At 48.2% G+C, this 23,409-nt stretch overlaps 7 protein-coding genes across 7 annotated transcripts; 4 read left to right on the top strand and 3 right to left on the bottom strand.

Annotated features, from left to right (window-relative positions):
- Window positions 1-887: 887 nt before the first annotated feature.
- PGRI_071450 (Zn(II)2Cys6 transcription factor domain-containing protein) lies at window positions 888-3,149 on the bottom strand (the record flags this gene model as incomplete). Its single annotated transcript, XM_040794859.1, has 4 exons — window positions 888-930; window positions 981-1,250; window positions 1,309-1,445; window positions 1,917-3,149. 4 exons carry the CDS (start codon window positions 3,147-3,149, stop codon window positions 888-890), a joined length of 1,683 nt encoding a protein of 560 aa, XP_040652536.1.
- A 456-nt stretch (window positions 3,150-3,605) lies between these two features.
- Window positions 3,606-4,674, top strand: PGRI_071460 (SDR family oxidoreductase; the record flags this gene model as incomplete). The annotated part of the gene is made up of 5 exons (XM_040794860.1): window positions 3,606-3,648; window positions 3,698-4,126; window positions 4,254-4,356; window positions 4,423-4,540; window positions 4,606-4,674. The coding sequence occupies 5 exons, from the start codon at window positions 3,606-3,608 to the stop codon at window positions 4,672-4,674; spliced, it is 762 nt and encodes a 253-aa protein (XP_040652537.1).
- A 3,298-nt stretch (window positions 4,675-7,972) lies between these two features.
- Window positions 7,973-8,761, top strand: PGRI_071470 (uncharacterized protein; the record flags this gene model as incomplete). Its single annotated transcript, XM_040794861.1, has 1 exon — window positions 7,973-8,761. The coding sequence occupies one exon, from the start codon at window positions 7,973-7,975 to the stop codon at window positions 8,759-8,761; it is 789 nt and encodes a 262-aa protein (XP_040652538.1).
- A 1,914-nt stretch (window positions 8,762-10,675) lies between these two features.
- PGRI_071480 (universal stress protein) lies at window positions 10,676-12,200 on the top strand (the record flags this gene model as incomplete). The annotated part of the gene is made up of 3 exons (XM_040794862.1): window positions 10,676-10,989; window positions 11,043-11,433; window positions 11,484-12,200. 3 exons carry the CDS (start codon window positions 10,676-10,678, stop codon window positions 12,198-12,200), a joined length of 1,422 nt encoding a protein of 473 aa, XP_040652539.1.
- Window positions 12,201-13,260: 1,060 nt separating this feature from the next.
- On the bottom strand, window positions 13,261-18,125 carry PGRI_071490 (putative eukaryotic translation initiation factor subunit eIF-4F; the record flags this gene model as incomplete). Its single annotated transcript, XM_040794863.1, has 6 exons — window positions 13,261-13,411; window positions 13,483-13,856; window positions 13,913-13,996; window positions 14,060-14,380; window positions 14,441-17,362; window positions 17,502-18,125. The coding sequence occupies 6 exons, from the start codon at window positions 18,123-18,125 to the stop codon at window positions 13,261-13,263; spliced, it is 4,476 nt and encodes a 1,491-aa protein (XP_040652540.1).
- Window positions 18,126-19,235: 1,110 nt separating this feature from the next.
- Window positions 19,236-20,341, bottom strand: PGRI_071500 (HVA22/TB2/DP1 family protein; the record flags this gene model as incomplete). The annotated part of the gene is made up of 3 exons (XM_040794864.1): window positions 19,236-20,046; window positions 20,107-20,256; window positions 20,313-20,341. 3 exons carry the CDS (start codon window positions 20,339-20,341, stop codon window positions 19,236-19,238), a joined length of 990 nt encoding a protein of 329 aa, XP_040652541.1.
- Window positions 20,342-21,192: 851 nt separating this feature from the next.
- On the top strand, window positions 21,193-21,993 carry PGRI_071510 (NRDE family protein; the record flags this gene model as incomplete). Its single annotated transcript, XM_040794865.1, has 1 exon — window positions 21,193-21,993. One exon carries the CDS (start codon window positions 21,193-21,195, stop codon window positions 21,991-21,993), a length of 801 nt encoding a protein of 266 aa, XP_040652542.1.
- Window positions 21,994-23,409: the final 1,416 nt, after the last annotated feature.

Consider the following 23,409-nt stretch of genomic DNA (forward strand, 5'->3'; position numbering starts at 1 on the left):
TTGTGGTGCCCTTCCGTCAATTTCTTTAAGTTTCAGCCTTGCGACCATACTCCCCCCAGAACCCAAAAACTTTGATTTCTCGTAAGGTGCCGAACGGGTCATTATAGAATCCCGTCCGATCCCTAGTCGGCATAGTTTATGGTTAAGACTACGACGGTATCTGATCGTCTTCGATCCCCTAACTTTCGTTCCCTGATTAATGAAAACATCCTTGGCGAATGCTTTCGCAGTAGTTAGTCTTCAGCAAATCCAAGAATTTCACCTCTGACAGCTGAATACTGACGCCCCCGACTATCCCTATTAATCATTACGGCGGTCCTAGAAACCAACAAAATAGAACCACACGTCCTATTCTATTATTCCATGCTAATGTATTCGAGCAAAGGCCTGCTTTGAACACTCTAATTTTTTCACAGTAAAAGTCCTGGTTCCCCCCACAGCCAGTGAAGGCCATGAGGTTCCCCAGAAGGAAAGGCCCAGCCGGACCAGTACTCGCGGTGAGGCGGTGAAGTGAGATACCTTGAAGAGATGTGAGATGTGTTCTACTGTGAATCTTGAAGCGATATGTCTTACTACTGAATCTTGAGGACTGTGTCTTGCTGGAGTCTGGTGTTTTGTTTGGCGCCTTTGTCGCCAGTTTACTATCAAATGTTTGTTAATTTCAACCTGACCAATTTAGCATGAATTGATTATCTTTCTTTCGAAATGTATACATGTTTCGTATTCATGTTGACGGTGCTAGACGATGCGACACTACTAGACATAGGTTGACTACACTATCACATGGCTTGATTTCTATCATATATCGATGAATGAATAAGCGAGTTCCCATGGGAACAAAGAGGCTGGAGGTTGATCAAAGGGCCAGTCTTGCCGACAGTTCAACTTCAAAAGATCTCATAAGACTGGTCACCAGAGAGCGTCCAGGAACTGTCATGCCAATTCATAGATATTCCTTGACACAGGGCGAACTTGCTCACATGGCCTCCACCTCAGTCTGCCCAGTAAGCTTTCTCTTGCCATCAATACACTTGACCTCCCAGAGAATAACGTTGGTCTTCTTGGTCTCCTTGCCCGATGTCTTATCCGTGGACGTCCACTTACTAAGAACCGCCACCACGCCGTCCGGCTTGTCCGGGTTCTCCCACTGGAGAATAACAGAAAATTCGTCTTGGATTGATGTACTGGAAGCACGGGCGTATTGGAGGCCTGCTTTGAATTCGTCGTAATTGTAAACGTTGTGGTTGATCCTGGTGATGCGGACGGGTCAGGTGTGCTTGTTAGATGAATGGAGCCAGGATAGCGTACCTGACTACCAAGCCTGGATCAACTTGGTCATGGACAGCCTTGAGGGCGATTTCGTCGTTTGGTTGGATAAAAAAAGTATCGTTGATCTGTGTCACCCACTGACTGAGGGATTGCTGCTGGGCGGTCATTTTGGGATGCTACATGTTGTGAGCACATTGTCAAGGTCATTCTTGTGTTTCAGGCCTACCGGATTGATTGTTTGAGCTGGTTGAAGTCACAAGGTGGAGGCATGGACCGTCTTTTATACCTTTTGGCTTCTGGAATCCACAAATCCTTCTTTGGACTTGACCTGGAATCCGTTTCCTGAGGTCCACTAGCGCCTGCGGGTTTGCGGAGTTTCGATCATCACCCTTGGGCCTTGGGGAACTGCTAGGATACATCCGACACCTAGCGGAGGATACCTTGGCTTCATGCCGTGATCTCCGCAACCATATGCCTAATTCTTCTAGAGACGAATCCCGTTCGTATTGTGTGATTCCTGGCTTTAATAGAAATCTTAGCCTTTCCCTTTACCGTTATACGATAGCATTGCCGAAGGTTTCACCGACAAAAAACTAAGGTCTAACCCATCACAGAATGTACATATTGAATTCAGATAGAAGTCATACCGAACCGTACTCAGCTCCCTCTAAACCATATCTAAGATTGTGAGTGTATCCCAGCCATTTCCCGGCTGCCTCTGTCCCCTTTAACATGACCATTATAAGTACACCGAGCTCCTCTAAATCATCCGGCTTCGCCTTTGCTATTGCCTCATCCCAATGCGTCACCCGCACTTCAAGCCACTCCCTCTCACCTTGCGCTCTCTGCCAGCTAATTTCCGACTGCGAATTCCAAAGCGCTGCTTGGGCCGTGAAGCTCACTCGTAGGTCTGGAACCGTGTCTTGGCCGAGTTTCAAGTAACTGTATACTCCTTTCAACATAAAAGCCATGATTACCGTCCGTCGGCTGCTCTCCTCGATCAGCCAGCGTCGCCAGCTCGGAGAAGCGCTTCCCTGCGTAAATTGCGCTTCAATTGGAGCTAGCTGGGGCTGCACTTCACGCGTGCGTGAATTAAGGTGCGAAGCCCACATTAGGAGAACTGGCTCGTCCGCTTCCGCTTGGGCCCTGAGACGAATGTTGCCGTCGAACAGACTTATTATTTGATACAATATCAGCGCTTGCAGAGCTTCAAGTAGATCCAACTTGGAAACAAGAAGGGGGTCGATTTTATCGATCAGCTGTTGTCGTTTGTGCTCTAAGTTGCGGAACACTAGCACTTGATTCTCTGTATTTTTTAAGCAATACAGAGCGCAAGCGCTAAGCGCATCTTGTAAAGCTGGAGGACTTCTGTCTTGAAACAAGCGACGGTGGATAAACATCGCTTGCCCTTGTTGGGAAAATGTCTTCGGAATCGCAGCTAACTTCTTTGCTACAAACTCCACGCGAGCCTGTGGAGCTGTACTCGAGGTGATACACCCGATATCGTTTAGATCTTGCTGAACGGTATTTTCCATGAGAACCTCACGGAGAAAGTCATCTTCCGGTATGCTTTCCAGATTGAATGGGTCGTTAGAAAAGTTGAAGAATGGATTATTTGTGAAAGGCGAGAGAATTGCTGCCGCCGGTACCGCGGGACTTCGCTGCAGTTGCCAATCACTGGCATGGTCCTCCGCAAAGGGCTCCGCAACGGCAATATTAACGTTTACATTGCTTCCAGTAGTTTTCCGCAGGCCGGAATATCGGCCGTTGTATTCGCAATCAGTGTTCTTTGCAAGGCAACGTTGGCATTTGGGTAATCCTTTGTCACATCTTCGCTTGGATTGAGCGCATGCAAGACAAGACTTCCGTGATGGGGGCATCCTCGCACATACTTTTCAATATTGGTGTGCGCTCTTAGGAGTTGCTTGCCACGGTTATCTGTGAAGATGTTACTTAGGGTTTCGCCTAGCCACACCGCTTGCCGTGGGCTAAAATAAGGTTGCGGGTTTCCGCAGCGCGGGACTATCCTCCGCTAGCGGACTTTGGAAACACAGATATGTTGTCCGCAATCTCTGTTATTTACCATTTGATGCCCTGATACAGTCAATTTAAAGTCCGCAGTGGGTTACCGCTTATAAATGCGCATTTTGAATGACTTTTAGAAGCAGAAATGCGAAGGAAGTGGAAGGATTCATATCTATAAAAGCCTCAGCCCTTTCATTGTTATCATCTTTCCCAGCACTGAAGTCTTCTCTCCAAGTCTTCTACCTTCGGAATATTTTAGTTCAGACACAGATCATTCCTTACTCCTTGGCATATTCTCTGTCTGGCATCGAATGACCATGTCTACCACAGTACTGGTCACAGGCGGAAACCGCGGTATGCACCTTTGCTCCTCTTACTAGTACACTTCTCATCAGTTCCACAGGACTTGGCAAAGGCTTCGTGGCTACTTACCTATCTACCCCGAACACCACAGTGGTAGCGACAGTCCGCGATCTATCCAAGTCCGAGTCTTTGTCTGCTCTTCCTAAGGCCTCAGGATCCAGCCTGCTTATTGTCAAGCTTGACTTATCGTCTGCAGACTCTATAGTCACAGCCATAGACACTTTGAAGACGCACAAAATTGGTGCTCTCGACATTGTCATTGCCAATGCTGGGATCTCTGGGCCGACCCGCAGCCTGGCTGAGGCACCTGTCTCTGAGCTCCAAAGGTACATCGATGTGAATGCATACGGCCCATTCGAGCTATTCAAAGCTGTGCTCCCTCTTCTGCGCGCTTCGAGTGCGGGGACAAAAGCGAAATTCGTCCTCATCTCGAGCGCCGGTGGAAGTCTGACGAACATGTACAACTTCAGTATGTAATGCCCCAATACTAGGTCGGTGGGGTCTTGTCGGATGGACTGCTTCTTGAGGCAGAACATTGACATTGTACCTAAACACTTCCTTGGAAAGACTGCGCTAACTTTGGCCTGCACATTAAGTGCCTATCCCCGCGTACGGTGCGAGCAAGGCCCTGGCTAATTTCCTTTTCAAATGGCTAGCGCTGGACAATAAGGATCTGATTATTTGGGCACAAAATCCCGGGTGTGTACTGATCTTCAAACACCACCTTTTGGGAAGCGAATGTGGCTAATTACGTTCCGTGAATAGAAACGTGGACACCGACATGGCTCGGGACGGTCTCGGTGTTGCAAAGAGTTTGGGATTCGATCTGTCTTCAGTGCGCTTTACCCCTCCCGAAGAATCTGCGCGTGCAATTATCAAAGTGGTATGTTTGCTCTGGTGCGAAGGGGGTGTAAATGCAATTGAAGTTGCTAACTCGGAATTTGGCAGATTGACGGCGCGACTGCCGAGATGAATGGGAAGTTCTTAGATCACGATGGCTCTGAATTAACGTGGTAGGAGATGAACTGCCATCCACGTTTGTTTGTAAATGTATAATTCATTTACTCCGACCATTCGTCGAAACGATATATAGGCCATCACGGCTATATATATTCCTCAATTTACATCTTTCAGGTGCCACTCCCCATGTACATCCAGAGCCTCACTAAGGCATTTTGTTGTCTCTAAGTCATTGTTGCTTTCGCGCTGCTTTAATGACAAAAATACTAGTAAATAGGACGCTTAACAAGGCACCAAACCTAGATGAGCAGGTGATGATAGGTAAGCTTATAGGACTCTTCATCTCCACTGTCAGGGAATTAGCCACGTTTCTGATGATAGCTCTCACAATCTTGGAAACATATACATTGGCTCTATGGGCTCTATTTCTTCTAGCTAACTATGAAGTATATGTTAGCAGCCAACAGCCCAACTTGAACAGATCTTCACTAATATCCGTGGGCGCAAGATTAGAAATTCAACATACAAATAACGCAAACTCAAAAAAAAAGCCTCATTAGTATCCTCGTATGAGTCACAAGGGACTACTCTATATCCAAAGTGAGTAATAATGAATCCACACGGACGATTTCATCCGACCAGCTCCGCGGCCATGTGCCGCATAGCCAGCAACCAGCGTCTAAGCTCAATCTGGGTGCGGAAGACAATTAATTCCGAGGACCACAAAACCCCGAGATGGGTCACGTTCATCATTGCATGTGTCGATCACCCGTAATAGCGAATAGCCTATGTGAAGAAAGAGCTTTAACGGGTCTAACGTAAATTGGGGGATGCATAGCATAAAGTGCACAGTGCGCGACGCACGATCCACCTACGGAACTCGGAACGGAGTTTGCTGGGAATTTTGGGCGGATAGTCTTAATGCCGAAGGTCGGAGGAATCTGTGACAACTATTTCCTAAAAAGGAATGAAGCATTGCAAGGGTGTGATAGTTTTATGTTTCGGCGATATATTATTAATGTGGGATTAAAATGGTGCATAAGCTATGCGCTGGTATCAGCCTTAAAAGATGGTACACCACGTTGCCTCTTTTGGACCAAATGATGGTACCAGATAATCTATTGTCGTCTATTCTTCCTGAATCTCAGCTCATCATGCAATGTGTTCCGAGGTTGCTCACATCATGTCACCTAAGCCAATTTCCAATCTATCCAAAAGGTGTTTTTACAATCCAGCCCCAGACATTGAAAGAATCTAGTACGTCTCGGCCAACGGTAACGTTGGCCGAAGCAAAAGTCCTTGATGTCATACCTTTCAAACACAGTGGATCTCGGAATATTAACAACCAAAGGCCGAGGATCCAGTGTCGATTATTGGGCGTTCAATAAAGTGCCCGACAGCTACAGCGTGGTTGGCCGATGATTATTGTATGTGTTCTTATCTCCGCCCGATCCCTAGACCCTGAATCCAATTGTTCTGGACTGTGGCTAGATCTCACCGTTGACCTCATCGTTTCCTAAGTGGACAAATTTCGTACTTGATGTTGGAAAGTAGAAGAATTAGGTAGAATATATTAGAATATATTGGAATATATTGGAACATATTGAACAATGAGAGAAGCCTAAAGATCAATGAACAAATTGAGACATTCGTATTCGGTAAGGCTAAAGTGGAGATTTTAAGAATCAAAACAGCAAGCCCTGCGAGCGCACATGGGAAATTTTGAGTGCTTAGGTCATCTCCATGCACGGGGCAACCTTGGAACCTTGGGAGCCATGGAGGCTCGGCGATATCCGCATGGATCTTACTAATACGCCAAGATCTAGATACACTCAATTGGGAACATCTGAAAAACAAGACAGGTTTGAACTGACGTATGCCACGCTATCTTGAAGTATGCAGTAAGGAATGTACAGTGTACCTGTATCTTGAAGGGAGAAACACCTAATCTAACCCCTCCTTGCAGGGCGCAGTGTCAGGCTCTCTCTCTCTCTCTCTCTCTTTTGAGCGCAATATTTCATGTGGGGACCAATAAGATCTGCCAATGCCCCATTGTGTTCCACCTGTGGAATGTACAACGTAGAACTTACATCGTACGTCCACAGGCAACGCTGTATAACGCGAGGAGTGATGGCCTCATACAGGGGTGCTGGAATTATGCTGCCTCATGGCCTCATGAGGATCTGTGCATGTCAATTAGGATTGGGCGTTCCCCACAGCACAGCCTTCTTATGCATGGGTTCCTGGTCAATCTCAAATTCCTGGGGAATGCTAGTCAGTCAGTTTTGCCAAGGCTGGGCACTGGTCGTATTCGTCTAAGGAGTATGAAGGATGGAGTACAGAGTACAGGCGAGGGGTAATAGAAATGTTTCATAATACAGATATACACGTAAAGTAGTTTGACCTCCCAATGAGGCTTGGCTTCCAAGCTCCCAAGAGCCTCCATGCTGACATGCCAACTCATTGGATGCCTAGATAGGATCCCGACATGTCAACATGTCAAAAGTAATTGTCAGCTATGGTCTATTTCATATTAGAACATGATGTGATTTGGTATATGATTGGAAATCGGAGTGCTGAAGTAATCTAAAGCTGAAATTCCAAGGATCCAAAACGAACTTTAAGATTATCAGTAATCAACTTAACCATAGAAAATAATGGAATTAGGAATTAAGGGAGGAAAAAAAAAAAAAAAAAGACGGAACAGGTGCGACCGATCCTCCGATCGGTTTTTATCCTCCGATGCGGACCACGGCACGGCGAATTGGTCATCCGAAAACCATACCTAGGTGAGTCACTCTAGGGCTGCATTAAGGGATTGAATACAGAGTAATAGTAAGTAGTAACTAGTATACAAAGTATACGTAGACAAAATAGATTTGTTGTTAATGTACAACGTAGCGGTGAGAAATCCTGTGAACCTTGGAAATAGAAGCGAACAGTGCATTATTCATAACTCGGGCTCGGCGTATACCCTTTCTCCATTTATTTCCGGTGGATCACTCAGCATCCGTAAAGTCCGTTTCGGGTAGATCGGACTAAAAAAGGAAAAAGAAAAAAAAAAAAAAGGGTAGCCTTGTGAGATTAAATATAAACCTCTTCTTCCTAGGAATTCCTGTTTGATATCTCATCTACTTTTTAAACCTCGTTACACTATCGATCTTGTCCCCCTGAAAACTTGATCTATCATCTATATACATCTATATACTTTTATGTATAACAACCTTGTTGATCTCCCTTTATCAATATATATCACACCGCCTCACGACGATCCACTGTGACTGGATGACGCCTAATTGAGTCACCAGCCAAAGAGTCATACCCAATAATCTTCAAAAAGCTCCTTTGGCCCACCATGGATTCTTCTTCCATTACATCCAATACCTCCAAACCCTCCCCCTACTTCGATTCTCTCCTCCGTCGTCGCCAACAAAAGAAAATGAGCATCACGCAAACATACTACCTCGCCCACACCGCCCGGAAGAAGCTCACTCGTGAAGCTTCCCGGGCAGACCACGACCTGCGCCTGCTCGTTGGCCACGCTAATCTCCTTGACTCGCTGATGTACGACCTCGCCGATGCTGAGCGTGAACAAGAACGCTGGTTCAACCAGACCGTCAGCGGAGCCACCAAGACTTCTACTCCTTCCACCCGCCAACACATTCAATGGGCTTCCACTGTGGTCGAAGAGCCTGAGGAAGACTGGGACCCGGAGGATGCGTCCGATGTGGACTCCGAACTCAGCGACAGCGACGACTCCGACTACGACGAGACCGAATTCGTCATCAACACTCCTGTCCGCCGCCGCCGCTCCCCATCACCTGTGGCTCACTTCCACGAAGACCTACTGGAGGAGGACGACGAAGGCGACGACACAGATTCGGACTTTGAATACGACGAGGATGAGGAGCTGAGCTTGACTCGCTCACCATCACGACAGTCACCGCCTGAACTCCTGGCTGACTCGGATGGGGAGTCGGAGGACGAAGCAACACCGCCGTCCCCGCCTCAGCCTACACTGGAGTCATTCGACGAAAAGGAGCCTACTACTACAGCTATTGCCTTGGCAGGCTCTGATCAACCTCATCTCTTTGAGCATGGGTATTTTGGTACACAAGAGCAGACGATCATCGAGGCTTATTGATTAAGCTCGATCATACACACCCACTCCATTACGACCCCAACTATACTCCACCTCTCTGTCTTGTGTACCACCACCCAGCGACATAATTGATTTGATACCCTGATGCCTTTTTATGACGACTTTTTTTTTTCTCAAGCGAGCCTATGTTTGACATCTCCCATCTTTATATTCTGGCGTTTCTTTTGGTCGCATTTGCGAATCTCCAATTTTGGACATTCAATATTTCCATGTCATATTGGCATTTATTATATATTCCTCTCATCTCTGGCTATCTGTGATAGCGGCCCAACATTCAGCTCTCCCTACAAAGGTCGAGACTGCATTGGAGCGTTGAAACACGGGGGAAGACATTGTGATCCCAACCGATGTACAAACATGAAAGTGTCTTTATTTCCCCCAAAAAACAATTCAATAAAAAAAATTCTAAACCTCAACATTTTTCCATGTCCTTAGCGTACTCCATACATACATAGTACAGTAAATAGTCTATACTAAAACCGGCAGAATAAACTAACGGCGCATGTGACCCGTCGATCCGCGGCCCGAGCGTGCAAACTCCGTTCCCAGCCAAATAAAATTCCAGCTCGCCAGCACGCCATGATCTTCACCGCCGGATAAGATAGATAGATCAGAGCCAAGGGCAGATAGTGCGAGATCACCGCGGCTAGGTCGGCATAACATGCCGCTACGGGTTGATAGTCAGCTGAAAGGTTTTACTAGTTCATTCTTTAGGACGTGTTCGGACACTCCAAGTGGGTTATGGAGGGGTGATTTTTTTTTCTTCGCTTCTTTTTGCTTAGAGTGGATGCCTTGGCTTTGTTAGAGGTAAGGTAGGGCGGGATACATATTGGGCTAGTGAGTAAAAATCTTGAGGATGGGGCTGAGGTTTTGGGAATGCATGTTAGGCGATCTAGTTATGGATTTTATTGGTGCAAATGATCTTCTCCTATCTGGCATTGCTTTGTGCTTATCTGACAGTTTACGGATATTTACGGGGGATGAAGTTAGTCATACGGAGTATTATATGCATAATCTTGGAGGTGGGTCATTTTATTGTGGCTTGGTATGGAGTATCATCTGACTATTGGAGATGTCGCGGTATGCTGCTCTGTACAAAGTATACGGAGTGTCGCGTACGACGATTGCTTCAAATTGATGTTATACAGCATATACTTTGGGTTTAATCTTGTAGGTTAAAGTTTTTTATCTTCTACTTCTGCCTTCAATAACCCTTGTTTCTCCATCGGGCAAAAATATACTACATATCGTAGTTTAGTCTCTGTTCGAAATGTCTAGCATGATAAAGAGTATAAGTATTTGAATAAATTTTAGCATCTACTCCGTATATTGCTTAACTCGAGGTCTCGTGAACTTCCCTATTTCTTGCTTCTCAATTACATGTACATATATACTTACAACTGGAAAACTAGGATTCTTTCATTTTTGGAATTTTTATCTGAGCTTGGTACTCAAATCAAGATATCACATATGTAGAAAAACAACCATTTTAACAGCTTTTTCTGTACTTCGTAAAGTAGTTCACCAATGAAGCTCAATTATATAGGGTTGTGTCAATCACCGGACCCGTGGATCCGAGCTGGCATTACATAAGCAGTGTTAAGCTTCCGAGCCGCTATCGATAAGTGATCACCGCCCTGAATCAACCTGACCCCTCGCTGCATCCGTCATTCTCCAGCTTGAGCAAGATGACGCGTGACCATTAATCTTCCTAATCTCTATTGCAGAAGCTATCCCAAAACATGATACCAAATCCCCGCTTGGTCCTGTGGAACCCTCAACAACCCCGTGACAGCTGATACGTGCTACTGGCTCTCGTTCACATCAACACACGGCCCAGGATAATCAACAGACCCATTATACCCCTGTTATTTTACATTGAAGATCAACTTCATAATGTCCGCGCCGACTTCTCCCAGACGCTCGTCTGAGTCTGCAGGACCCGAATCCAGTGATCATACGATTCCAGTTGCGGGGTCCGGCCACACCCGTAGCCTTTCCGGTGAGGTCCAGCCAAAAAGCCACCGGAGATCGATACAATTTAGCGTCGACTCTGCAGAGTCTCAACTGCCCAGTCGTTCAACGAGCATCAAGGAAAAGCGGCTGTCATATGCGGATACCCCAACAAGGGAATTGGAAGAAAGGGAAAAAAAGGAACGGGAACACAAAGCTGCCCAATTGAACCGAGGGCCATCGCCGCCACCACCGAAGTATGTTTTCCCCAAATACTGCGTGTGAAACGACGTGTACTAATATATAGCAGAACCTACGAGCGAGGCGTCTCTTTCGACACATTTGACAATTTCGATGCGACCGATTTCTCCCTCACATTGAACTACAAACACAAAGGTTACCAGAGCACACGTCGCAGCAGGACATTTTTGTGCGGAACTGATCAGAACGACTACTCCGAATTCGCCCTCGAATGGCTCATTGACGAGCTGGTGGATGACGGCGACGAGATCGTCTGTCTTCGAGCGGTGGAGAAGGACTCGCGTATAGCCAGCGATGTCGGAATCGAGGAGCGGAAGTACCGTGAGGAAGCCGAGAAGCTGTTTGAGCAGGTGATCCAGAAAAATACCCAGGATGAGAAGGCTATCAGCTTGGTCCTGGAACTTGCTGTAGGCAAGGTTGAGAGCATCATCCAACGCATGGTAAGTTTCCAACTCCCTTGCTATCACCTACCAGTCTAACATTGCCCTAGATTCGGATATACGAGCCTGCAATGCTTGTAGTCGGTACACGAGGGCGCAACTTGAAAGGCGTGCACAGTCTGCTCCCAGGCTCCGTCTCCAAATACTGCCTCCAGCAATCACCTATCCCGGTGATCGTCGTCCGTCCTTCACCGAAGCGCGAAAAGAAAAAGAAAAAGCGCCGTGCAGACCCAACACGCCGCAGCTACAACCATATCCTAGAAATGAGCGAGCAACGCGGCAGTCAGATATTCGGCGCCAGCTCTAGCAATGATAGCAGTACTTCGAAGCTACCAGACGAGGAGGCCGCAGTGGCAGAGGCACTTGGACTTCCCGCATCATACTCGAATGCGGCCTCGCGGAGTTCTTTGTCAGTCTCAGATCGCAGTAGCATTAGCCACGACGACTCCGACACTAATTACCCCCGGAACTCACTGGATGCAATGCTTATGGCGAGTCCGAGTATCAGAAGTCCAGCAGATAGCTCTCAGGAGAGCGTCGCCACTGGCAGTAGTGTCCAGCCATCTCCTTCAGTGGACAGGACTGTTGTCTCGCCTTCTCCATCTAACCATCTCGACACTCCTGCGTCAGACTCCTCTACCGAGGTTGACAAGGCAGATGGGGTGAACGAGACTTCTGATTCAATCAAGAATCCCGTGTCTATCCCGATGATTGAAGTGTCAGGCAACGATGATGAACACGACGACACGAAACAATCCGAATCTTGAAACTCCGGTTTTCCTTTCTATCGAACAAAATAAACGTCAGGTATCACGTCGATTCGCGACGTGGCTGACAGTTATACCCCCAGCTCAATACCCTCATCACTTATTGTTCTCAGATATGTCCTCACCTGGTTAAACATTTATGTTCTGACCATGTGTATCTCTCTCCCCTCTTGTGTCTACAGTGAGAGATCACCGAATGAACGCGCATCCATGCATATTCATGGATGTCTAGACATTGATTGCTTAATGTCCCACAGATGTGCAGATCTCCTGTAACTAGTTTACTCGTAGTCACTATTCTTGCCTAGGTCTCACAGTATCTCCAAGTAAGTTCAGGTCTACCTATAGCTATCGATTTATGATAAAACAAGTCTATAGCCACGTTTAGTACATTTGAGCAGGATTTACACCGCAAGGAACCCATTCTATAGGAAGAGAATAGAAGTAGCCAGAAGGCGAAGTATTCAACTAATCACATTAAAGCAGAGTGGTGTTCTGGGTATTGAGAAAAAAGGACAAGGACAAGGATGAGAGCAAATAGTAAGAGAAAGATGAAGAGCAAGAAAGATATGCAAAGCACGAGGGAGAAAGAGACAGGCAAAGAGCAAGCCTTAGACGGATCAGCAATCCCTTCACCACTCGTGTAATTGGCACTTCCACAGTAAACCCACTACTAGATTTGCATATGGAAGACAAGAGAATGAAATAGAAGTGATTCAGCAAGTCCGATTGCAAGCAAAGTCCTACTCTCAAACAAACCTCCACACCGATCTCTGAGAAGGAAAAAAACAAGGAACAAGAATAAGAACTGAAAAGATGTCAAGATTGTACACTATGAAGAGGGTCTCTTTTTTGAAAGAAGTTCAAAAAAGTAAAACCAGGATAAAAGCGTAAAGTCCTAGGGGAAAACCGACCAGTCGGGAAATGCAAAGGACTGCCGATTAGACAAAAGTGCATGGGTTTCCTCATGGGAAAACAAGATGGAAATGACGAAAATGAAGAAATCTTTTTGTGAACCAAGAAATGGAAAACGTTGATCATTAACTCCTAAGGACTCTCTCTATGCTGTGGGTTCGCCGTCCTTGACAGACGGGGTTTTTGAGGGACGACGTTCCGTAGAAGCGGGCTGCGTCTTGGTGAGCACTGGGGAAGTGGGGTTTGACGGTGGCGAGGTGGCCATGTTATCCCGATCTTCAAGTGCGGCAAGCGCGCTGGGGAGGGGAAGGGTGTTAGCATGGGGTGTTACATAAGAGGGATAACCTTGGGGATTGGGATTGTGTACCTAAAAGCGTTCATAGAAGAGTTGTCCTCCTTCTTGCTGCCGGTAGGAGTGCCGGTGCGGCTGCTGGCAGCGCTGTCGTCGCTACCACGGACAAGGCTACCACCGGGACCGAGGTTCTTGCGGCCGCTGTTGGTACGGGAGCCGAGAAGGCTGGACGGACCGAATGACATGGGCTGGTTGGTGTTGCGAGTCGCACGCAGACGGCGGAGATCGTCGCTGCCAACCTTGCTAGATGCGTAATCGGGAGGAGGGGCCTGGTTTCCGTATCCGAATCCGCGGGCGTCACCGCGACCCATGGGGATGCGACCACCGCCTCCACGGTTGCTGGACTGGCGTTGGCGCTCAGCTTCAGCGGCTTGCTGGGCACGGGCAGCCTGTTCCAAGAGTTAGAGATGACACATAGTATATCAGAGTAATGAAAGTTACTTACAGCCTCGCGAATTTCAACGATGGTCTGAGGACCCTTATCGGAGTCCTTGGAGTTCCAGCGGGCAGCACGCAAATCAATAATATCCTGGAAACCACGTTAATTTTATTTTTCTTCCATCACCAAGACAAGAGGTCTAGAAAAACTCACCAGAAGCATGAAGCGAAGACGGCTGGGCAAGTTAGGCGTCTCAATCATCATGTTGATGCGAGCAAAGTAGGCGTCCATCATAGCAGGTCCCTTCTCGGAGGCATCAAGGGAGGCACCGATGGTGCGAAGCAAGCTAGTCAAACTCTCGACCTCGGCTTCATCGGGGACACCCTCGTAGTCCACGAGCTTCTTCACACACTCGTGCATGATACGCTCTGTAAGCATACCGAGCTTGTAAAGCTCACCAATGAACTTGACGAGACCAAGACCACGACGCTTAGCGGCGGCAGCGATGTAATATTCGTCAGATAGCATTTGAACCTGTGATCGGTCATTAGTACACGGGGAACTTTGTTCTTTTTTAGATGTAGATCGACATACCTCCTCAGTAACGCCCTCGGGCTTCTCAGGCAGGTTAGTTTTCCAGCCACGCTCGAATTCTTCTTGGCAGCGGTTGAGCAAGTACTTGCGGAACAGACTTCCTCCAGCAACAACGGTGCCATTTCGGTCACGAATATTCTCATCCTTGATTTCTGGGCTCATGCTCTCGAGCATGCTCTTACAGAACTTGGCGTACATAGGGGCCCAGTGAGCCTCATCAGTAGCTTTCTCGAATGTAAGTTGGATAACCTGGCGCAGGGTACGGCCATCGGACTCATCCTTGGACTGGGAAACAATGTCGAGGATCTGACCAGAGATACGGTCGAACTTCTCCGGAGTCATCTTGTTAAGGGCAGCCTTGACCTTGCGCTGCACGACATCAGGTGCCAAGTAGCCATCGCCACCAGGGGCGGGACCAGCACCGGCAGCCTGTCCGACACTGCGAGGCTTCCAGCCAGTCGCGGAGGTTTGGATTGCCTTCAGGTCCATGCCAGCGGTAAGAGGCATCGACTTGTCTTGCGCCACGTCCTGTCGGCCACCGTGCTTCTTGCTCTGTCGGCTGTCAGTGCGGGGACCCTTGCTCGAGTTCCCACGAGGAGGAACGCCTTGAGATTGTGAGCGAATATTTGCAATAGGACCCATGCCACCACCGCCACGTCCGAATTGGAAGCCGGACGCATTGCGACTACCCATCGGCCCGCTGCCCATAGGGGGCATTTGACCAGGTCGGCCAGTTGGGGCATTGAAGCTGCCCATGGCAGTGGCTCCACTGAAGGGAGTGCCCATGGCACTGTTGCGAGAGCCAGCACGGCTACCCATGCTAGGAGTGCGGGCAGACTGGGGACGGGAAGAGTCGGTGGGATCACCGACTGTGTCCCGCAGACGGGAGTCCCAGTCCACAGAGATCTTATCCTTGAATGCAGCCTGGAATTGCAGCAGGAAGTTCCGGTCGTAGTGGAATTTGCGGCCTTCGGGTGCAGCAGCGTTCATAGTGGCGTCAGGAGGGGTAATGGATGGCGGGTAAGTAACTTTGCTGAGGTCTTTCAAGAACTTGGCATTCTGCAAAGACTTCATGCCTGCGGTGGCTTGCAAGGGCTCGGTGGGCTTGGGGGTATCAAGCTTGAGGCCAGCGGGCTTCTTGGGGATAGCGCTGGCGGGCTTGGGTGGCGGGCCCATGTCAGACGAAGGGGTAGCAGCACCACTGTCGCCAGGTGTGGAAGACTCAGTGGCAGAGAATCCGCCCTTCTTGAGCGAGGCGAACATCTCCTTGCTGTCGTCCTGGGCAGCAGAATCGCCTCCGGCACGAGCAGCGTTCTCGCGGGCAATCTCGCGGGCCTCGGCCTCGGCCTCGGCCTTCTTCATGTTGGCTTCGTAGTTCTCGAGTTCCTCGCGTTCCTTACGCTTCTCTTCCTCTTTCTTAGCTTGCTTTGCGCGGTTGTAGTCTGCCTCAGCAGCGGCCTCCTTGGCCTCAATCTCGGCCAATTCACGCTCGATGGCATCATAGTCGGGCTCGTCGTCTACGGGAGCAGGGGCAGGAGCTGGAGCAGGTGCCTTCTTAGGTTCTTCAGCAGGCGCAGCTTCCTTGGATTCTTCAACTGCCTGAGTCTTCTTGGGCTCCTCAACGGGCGTGGCCTTATCCTTGATGCTAAGATCTTCAATAGCAGCCCGGGCAGACTCAGTTTCATCCTTCTTGGCATCGGTAGACACAGCTTCAGTCTTGCGAGAAGCCTCATCAGCCAGACGTTGCTTCTGAGCAGCCTCGTCCTGCTGGATCTTCATGCGAACGGCATCCTTCAGTTCTTGTTTCTTCTCCTCATCAGTCTTGGTCGCATTTGCCTTGCTCTCGGTACGAGTGTGCTCAGACGCGCTGGCAGTGCGAGGAGGGGGAGTGGATGTAGGAGGGGGAGTGAACTTCACGGGCGAAGGGGTAGCACGAGCAGGGGATGCGGGGTTCTTTTCGAAGGTCTTGACTGAGCCGCTGTTAGGATCCTTGATGATGATCGGGCTCTTCTTGGCCGATGGAATAATGAAGTGGGGCTTGGGAGCGGGGCTGTTGGAGGCGCGGCTGCCAGTGTGGGTGTGGCTTGCGACAGCAGGACCAGTGGGGGCGGCTCCTTGGCCGAGGCTCGAACCTGGACGATCAGTAGATACCTGTGAGGGAGTACGTGAAAGTGGCGCCGCCTGAGGCATGGGGTTAGGGAATTGCTGTCCCATGTACTGAGGGTTGTAGGGCATGCCAGCAGCACGAGGCTGGGGCGAGGGGGGTCCCATGTAGTAACCACCGTTCGGGTTGTAATAGCCCGCGTAGTTGGGATCGTAAGCGTTGGGGAAAGACTGTTGAAATTTAACCATTGTTAGAATTTGTTCAAATTGACCACTTTCCGGAGCAAGATTCACGGGGTACTCGGGAGAGCGTGGAGGGTTATCTCTACGCCGCCAAGAGCTCTGAAGGTTCCTTTGGGGACGACGCCACGAATCCTGGGAAGAACGAGAAGGGGGGGATCTCACAGCTTGAGGGCCCATATGTTGACCGTAACCGTAGGGTTGTTGAGGCATTTGGGGGTGTGCCATTGGAACCTGGTTCATCTGAGGAGTAGTAGGGTTAACGTTGGCCAAGGCAGGGCTGCGGTTGGCTTGATGAGGCGAGTTAGGGTAGGGAGCCAACGGACGACCCTGGTTGGAGCCGTGGAATTGGGGACCCATGTTAGGACCACCCCGTGGCTGGTTGGGGGTCTGTCGGAAACCGGGGTTAGGGGAGTAGGGCATCTGCTGTCCCTGGTAACCGGGCTGGGAGTATCCGCGACCACGGCCACCCTGGTAGCCTGAGCGTCCAGGGCCGTTGCCCATGTGGTTGCTCATGTCGCTGTGAGTGGATTGGGAGGACTCGCGGCGCAAGTGCTGAGCACCGTGTGCAATAGAAGGCTGTGTAATCAAAAGTCATGTGTTAGCAAAACAGGTTCGAAACAATGACATGGAAAAAGCCACACACAGGTGTGCTGCGCTCCATGTACAATTTGCGCATCAAGATAATTCAAGAGGGAAAGTCTTGGGAGGGACTTACATCAACAGCTTCTCCGAAGCTACCAAAGTTCGGCACATTTCCTTGCGCCTGGTAAGTGGATGGAGGTGGGCGACCGCCGCTGGAGGCGGGCTGAGGAATCGGCGAGGGAGAAGTCTGAGGGGACGTCACGCGGGGGTTGGTCGAAGGGGCACCAAGTCCAGCCTGGGCCTGGTTGGAGGCAGGCACAGCAGGAGCACCCATGTTGGGAGAACTCTGTTGGAATCCGAACTGGAGACTGTTGGGCCGACTAGCAGGGCCACCGCCGTTGGGCATGTAGCCAGAGGTACCGCTCGAGGTGATGGTCACAGATGGTTTGCGGGAGTGATCGCCGGACGGAGCGGAAGCAGTAGGTGCTCCATTGACAATGGTCACGCCAGAAGAAGATTGATTTTGCATGGGTTTGCCGTTCACAGATACAGAGCTCGACTGCCCATGTTGCGCTGAACCGCCCACGGTGACGGGTGCGGCGGTGGAGTCCGTCGCGGACTTCTTAGTTGCGTTGGCGTAAGATCTGGCTGGCGCCTGGGTGGCAGCCAGGGGGGTAGAGGATGCGGGCTGGGTCGAAGCGGCGGGAGTAGCGGTGCTTTGTCCTTGGTTGCCCGACTGAGGAGGGTTCGAGCTCATTAGACAGGTTGTACGTCTAAACGCGCGAAGAGGAGGAGAAAGTTCGAGGGGAAAAAAGACGAAGGTGATGTCAGTACGCGGAGGCGTAACAAGGCCACATCCAAACCTAACTGTCGCAGGTTGTTAAAGGGATGAAATGGAATAAAAAGAAAGGAAACGAGTTTCCGAAAACACAGAAGACCAGGTACGCAGCAAGAGCGGCGTTTTGGTCTACAGTGTTATGTTTGAAAGGGTTTTTTTTTTGGTTAAAGGGTAGGATGGATGGTGGGAGGGAAAAAATTCAAGGGAAAAAAAATATTTCGGGTTTGTGGAAAACTGGGCAGAACGAGAGAGAGACGCCGGTCGACCAACGTACCTTTTGAATAGGTTTCGGATGAATTCTCTTGAGAATCTCTGAAAAACAATGAAAATAAAAAGAAATTTCCGAAAGAGAAGTGAGAAGTAAAATAGTGAAAAAGGTCGAGAAGGTGACTATGATTCCGCCACCCACATACATGGGTTACAAAGAAATCTTTAACGGGAGAAGTAGATGCTATTGAAGTGGTTTATGGACTTATTTTGTAAATGAATATGAATATGAATTATTATAATCATAATTAACTATTGACGAATTTACTACGAATCTATATTCTTTTATTCATCTGGAACCTGATAGACCCTCTTCAATGTCCCCCCCAAAGGCCCCATTTTCCCCGTTTGCCACTATGTGACCCCATATCTATATACAAAATCTACTTCTGGACATATTGAACATATTGTACATTTATATCGAGAAATAATAAGGTAAATGGTATACATTGTTATATTCTATACTTATTCTATCTCCTTTTTTTAAAACCCTAATCAACAATAGCACATACCCTATCTCCCCGTCCTTGCAGTGCATCTGCGTGAACTCTTTTATGCAAGGCTATTCCTCCGACCGGAGGGATTCGGCTTGATATCCTCGGCTGTTCTCACTTGTATTTAGGTGGTTCAATTAAACGTCGATTCAAAATGCTATTTAGCAATACCTTCTCCCCATTCTTCTCAGCAAGAGCAACTTGAACTTCTATTTTGGGTTTCCTGATCTACCATAACCCCTGTGTTAAAAGCGAAACATATCAGGACTTAAGATCGGTCGTATCCAGTTGTACGCGACCGGGCAATCTCATCAACAGCCCGTGCCGCGAAGTCAGTACCAGATGAACCGGAGGAGTCTTGCTCGTTGCCGAACCAACCAGATGCCCATCCACCACTAGTCTTTCGTTCCGGGCGACGTCCTAGATCTTCATCATCAACCACCTCGAAGGAGTTCTCACTGCGGTTCTTGCGCAACGGCACCCCGTAGGCCAGATCATCAGCCTCAAGCCCACCCCGAGAGGTGCTCTGTTCCTCTTGTGCGAGAGTAGATCGAAGGTGATCTAGCAGCTCTCGCTGCGAGGAAATAAAGTGAGCCTTCTCAGCTGCAGACATCGACTGCATCTGGCGCTGGAGAAGATTGCCACTGGCTGAAAGTTCCTCGTCCCGCGCCTCCCGGGACATTCCAGATGTGACAGAGCCCACAGCAGCACTGAGAACAGAATACCAATCATTTGCATTGGCGGACGCCCCAGTAGCTCCTGCTCCGGCAACGGGGATGTTGAATCGCGATAGTAGCGACTGCGCGTAGGAAGCGGCACCTGGTTGAGGGGGTGTTGTGGGCCGCTGCGGGGGTAGACCCAAAACTTTCTGCCGGATCAAATCGACGGCTTGGTAGAAGTATTGAAGACCCAGTGCCTTGGCCCGCTCATGAGTGTGGCCGATCATATCTTCGATCTCCCGCTCATGGTGTGTCAAGAATGGGTCAACATAGTCCTGGTACAGTAGACGAGCCCCTTGCGTTTGCGGGAGGACGAGATAGCACATGAAACCAAGGCGGATCCAGCTATAGAAGGGGAACCTGAATAATTATCAAGTCATTGGCTTGCGATCTTGTTAAGCGGAGCGAGCAGGACCATACCATCCTATAATAAAGACTGTCCATGATTCAGCCAGTAGAATGACTGAAAGTACCACCCAGTACATCAGCCATGGTGCGAGTTGTGAGGGGTCAGAGGAACGAAGAGCTTTGTAGGAAGCGAAGACGGGGAAGAAGATCGTGATGACCGAGCTATAGGATAGATCTGCGTTAGCTTGCGGGCCCGTCGCTAAGGTATTTTTACTTACGACATCAAGTCCGCGAATATTCCGAACATGATGAAGGGTGAATTGAAGTGAGAAAAAGAAATCCTTGGGGATTTTTAATCTTCAGCCCCGCTGATCTGAGAACACCCGAAGTTAAACAAAAAAAAAAGAGAGAGAGAACTAGGCAACAAAGACAGTTCAGGGGGTATATGAAAGCAGAAATAGAACAATAGAGACTGTAAAAATAGTAAACATAGTAGAACATAAAAATTACTTCACGATAATTTCCAGAGTTGACCTTTTCCCAAAGAATCAACGGATGTGTTCTGACGTCACGCGAGACACTTTAAGACACTTTAAGTGTATTGTCAATGATTCAGTCATTCATGTTTAAAATATCTGGATATCTAGATATCTTTGGATGTTTAAGATATCTAAGATATTTATTTTCTTTTTAGAAGAAAAAAAAACTCATTCGAATATGGTACGAGAGGTACAAGCCCGACAAGGCACACGTCGCTAACGGGGTGGCCCAATCACCCGAGATGCCTTAACTAGTTCCTTTCTATGGCACGTTCCTCTTTCTCTTCCAAGATTTCCTTTCTCTTTTAAGAGTTCTTGCTTCTATTTCCTCTACACCATTGTTAAATCCTGTGAATCTTGCATTATTTTTCCCCGCTTCAACTACGGGACCTCGGAACTCAAACCATGTGTATCGCATTGATCTCAACTGCCCATCCGGAATACTCATTGATCATAATCAATAACAGAGATGTAATTATTTTCCGTCTGAGTGGAATTCCAAGCTTATCATATCTAGGAATTCCTCCATCGTCCCACGTCATCGCCCGACTGGTGGCCAGAGCCAGCCTCACATGTCCTTGGCTCACGAGATTTAGCCCGATCCACACATGGAACTTGGATGGGGGTCACCAAGCATGGAAAAGTGGCAGTTCTGACCAACTACCGTGAGGACTCGACCAGCGCAGCCATCGGAGCCTACAGTCGCGGCGTCATCGTCAACAGCTGGTTGATCGGGTCCACTGACAAGTCTGAGGATACAAGGGAGTTTGTACAAGGCATCGTGGCTAGCCCAGAAGCAAAGCAGGTTGGGGGTTTCAGTCTAGTGTGTGGACATATCAATGAGCCCTTGGCCATTGTCTCCAACCGTTCCGCAGACATGGATCAGATCACCTGGGTGGCAACGGAGAAGAACCAGACACGGGGACTCAGCAATACAAGTTTTGATGACAGAACCTGGCCAAAGATCATTGATGGAGAGCAGTTGATGGAGGCTGCTATTGATGAGCATGTGCAAAAGGGAGATAGGGAGGACGAGGATGCATTAATTGATCGTCTGCTCCAGGTCCTCAACACCGATACCCTGCCACGCCTGTCAGAGGAGAATGCCACAATTGAGACCTACATCCACCATCTGCGCAAGAGCATCTTCATCCCTCTCATCGGTGCTGCAAATGATCGTGATCGAGCTGCAGAGAGAACAGCTGCAGCTCGGGTAGAGGATGAAATGAATACACCAGCAAATGGTCCCCCTGACCAGAGTTATACCTGTGGATCATACGGGACACAGAAACAAACTATTCTCCTTGCACGACCGGATGGACGGGTGCGATACTTTGAAAGAACGTTGTATGACAATGATGCCAAGGTTGTACCGGTCGGGCAGGGTGATCATTCATTTGAATTCAACATCACAGAGTAGCTTTTTATGAGCTTGAATATGCTTAGACTTTATAACTTTGTTAATGGATGCATGCACCTTGAGAACTTCAGACTAAACCTCTACCTAGGTAACTTCACGTGATTAGTAAGCCATGACTACCTGGAGGTAACCAATCACAGACCGATGACTCCAATAACGAAAGCAGTAGGCGGTACGATTCTGCTTCTAGCCGACGTTAAATAGAACTTTAAGGAAGTCCCTTCGCCCTTCGGGGCATATGGTCAAATGAAAATATACAGAGAAGATTAGCATGGCCCCTGCACTAAGGATGACACGCTCAATCAAAGAGAAGCTACCAATTTTTTTTTTCCTTACCGATCGTTTATTATGAAGATAAGGGTGTGAGGTTTTCTACTATATTTCGCACAATTTTGAATATTACGATCTTAGGAAGTCACGTTAACCGTCGTATGTTCGAATCCCATGCGACACGAAAATAATCCAAAATCGGCGAGTGCTCTCGATGGCTTCAACTCCGTACCTTACCTTTTTGCCTCATTATATAAAAATATGTTGATTAGAAGGATCTTTATGGATGCATATATTGCCCTAAAAGGCCTCTCCTAACTAGGAGAGAAGGCCCTTCTAATTACATACAACAACTGTAGACTTACTCCGTACTGACAACGTTTTTAGCTCTTTTTTCCCCCGCCTTACCGGTCCGAATTGAGCGAGATAAGGTGCGGAGCTTCGGTATGTTTGAATTATATATTTCCCTTAATTACTTCAGGGCTGTTGAGATATTAATCGGGGTTATGAAACATGTTGTTGACGAAGCTTTGATCTACAAACCTACATTATGTATGTATGAGCACTGGCCTTGTATTCTCCCAGTACTCTATATCGGTTAATGGCATGTCTTTTTGGCATGTCTTTACTCAATGTCCAAAATGATAGTATGTTTGGACTTTGAGGGTCTGGTGTATCTATTGAACCCAGCAATTAGCAAAGTAAGATGGACATCCTAAGCACATCCATTCACCCCTTGAAATGTGTAGAATATATATTCCATAAAGCACATGTCAACTCAATTGGAAATGATATCGGAATTTAAATTATATCCGGAAGTAATCAAAGAAATTGTGGACCCTATTAAGAGGCTGCCTTACCTGCAAAGGAGCTTCCGGGTTCATTTTGGTAAATTATGCCGGGGACCTAACGGTTATCAACCTAAAGACCACCTTATGTTTCATCTTGAGTATCTCTCATTTCCCCTGATTTGCTTTGTCGCTTCATTTTTCGGCCGCTACACCCAAGACGGGTTAGTCGATCCCGCAAGTGTATCAGAACAATTTCCTTTTTAATTACATCTTCTGAGAAACTTTGGACTGGCCAAATGGAAACTGCAACTTTTTTTCGCTGTTTAATGATCTCATCTCCACATATCATCAGATC

The sequence above is a fragment of the Penicillium griseofulvum genome, assembly GCF_001561935.1.
Source record: "Penicillium griseofulvum strain PG3 chromosome Unknown contig_6, whole genome shotgun sequence".
NCBI lineage: Eukaryota > Fungi > Ascomycota > Eurotiomycetes > Eurotiales > Aspergillaceae > Penicillium > Penicillium griseofulvum.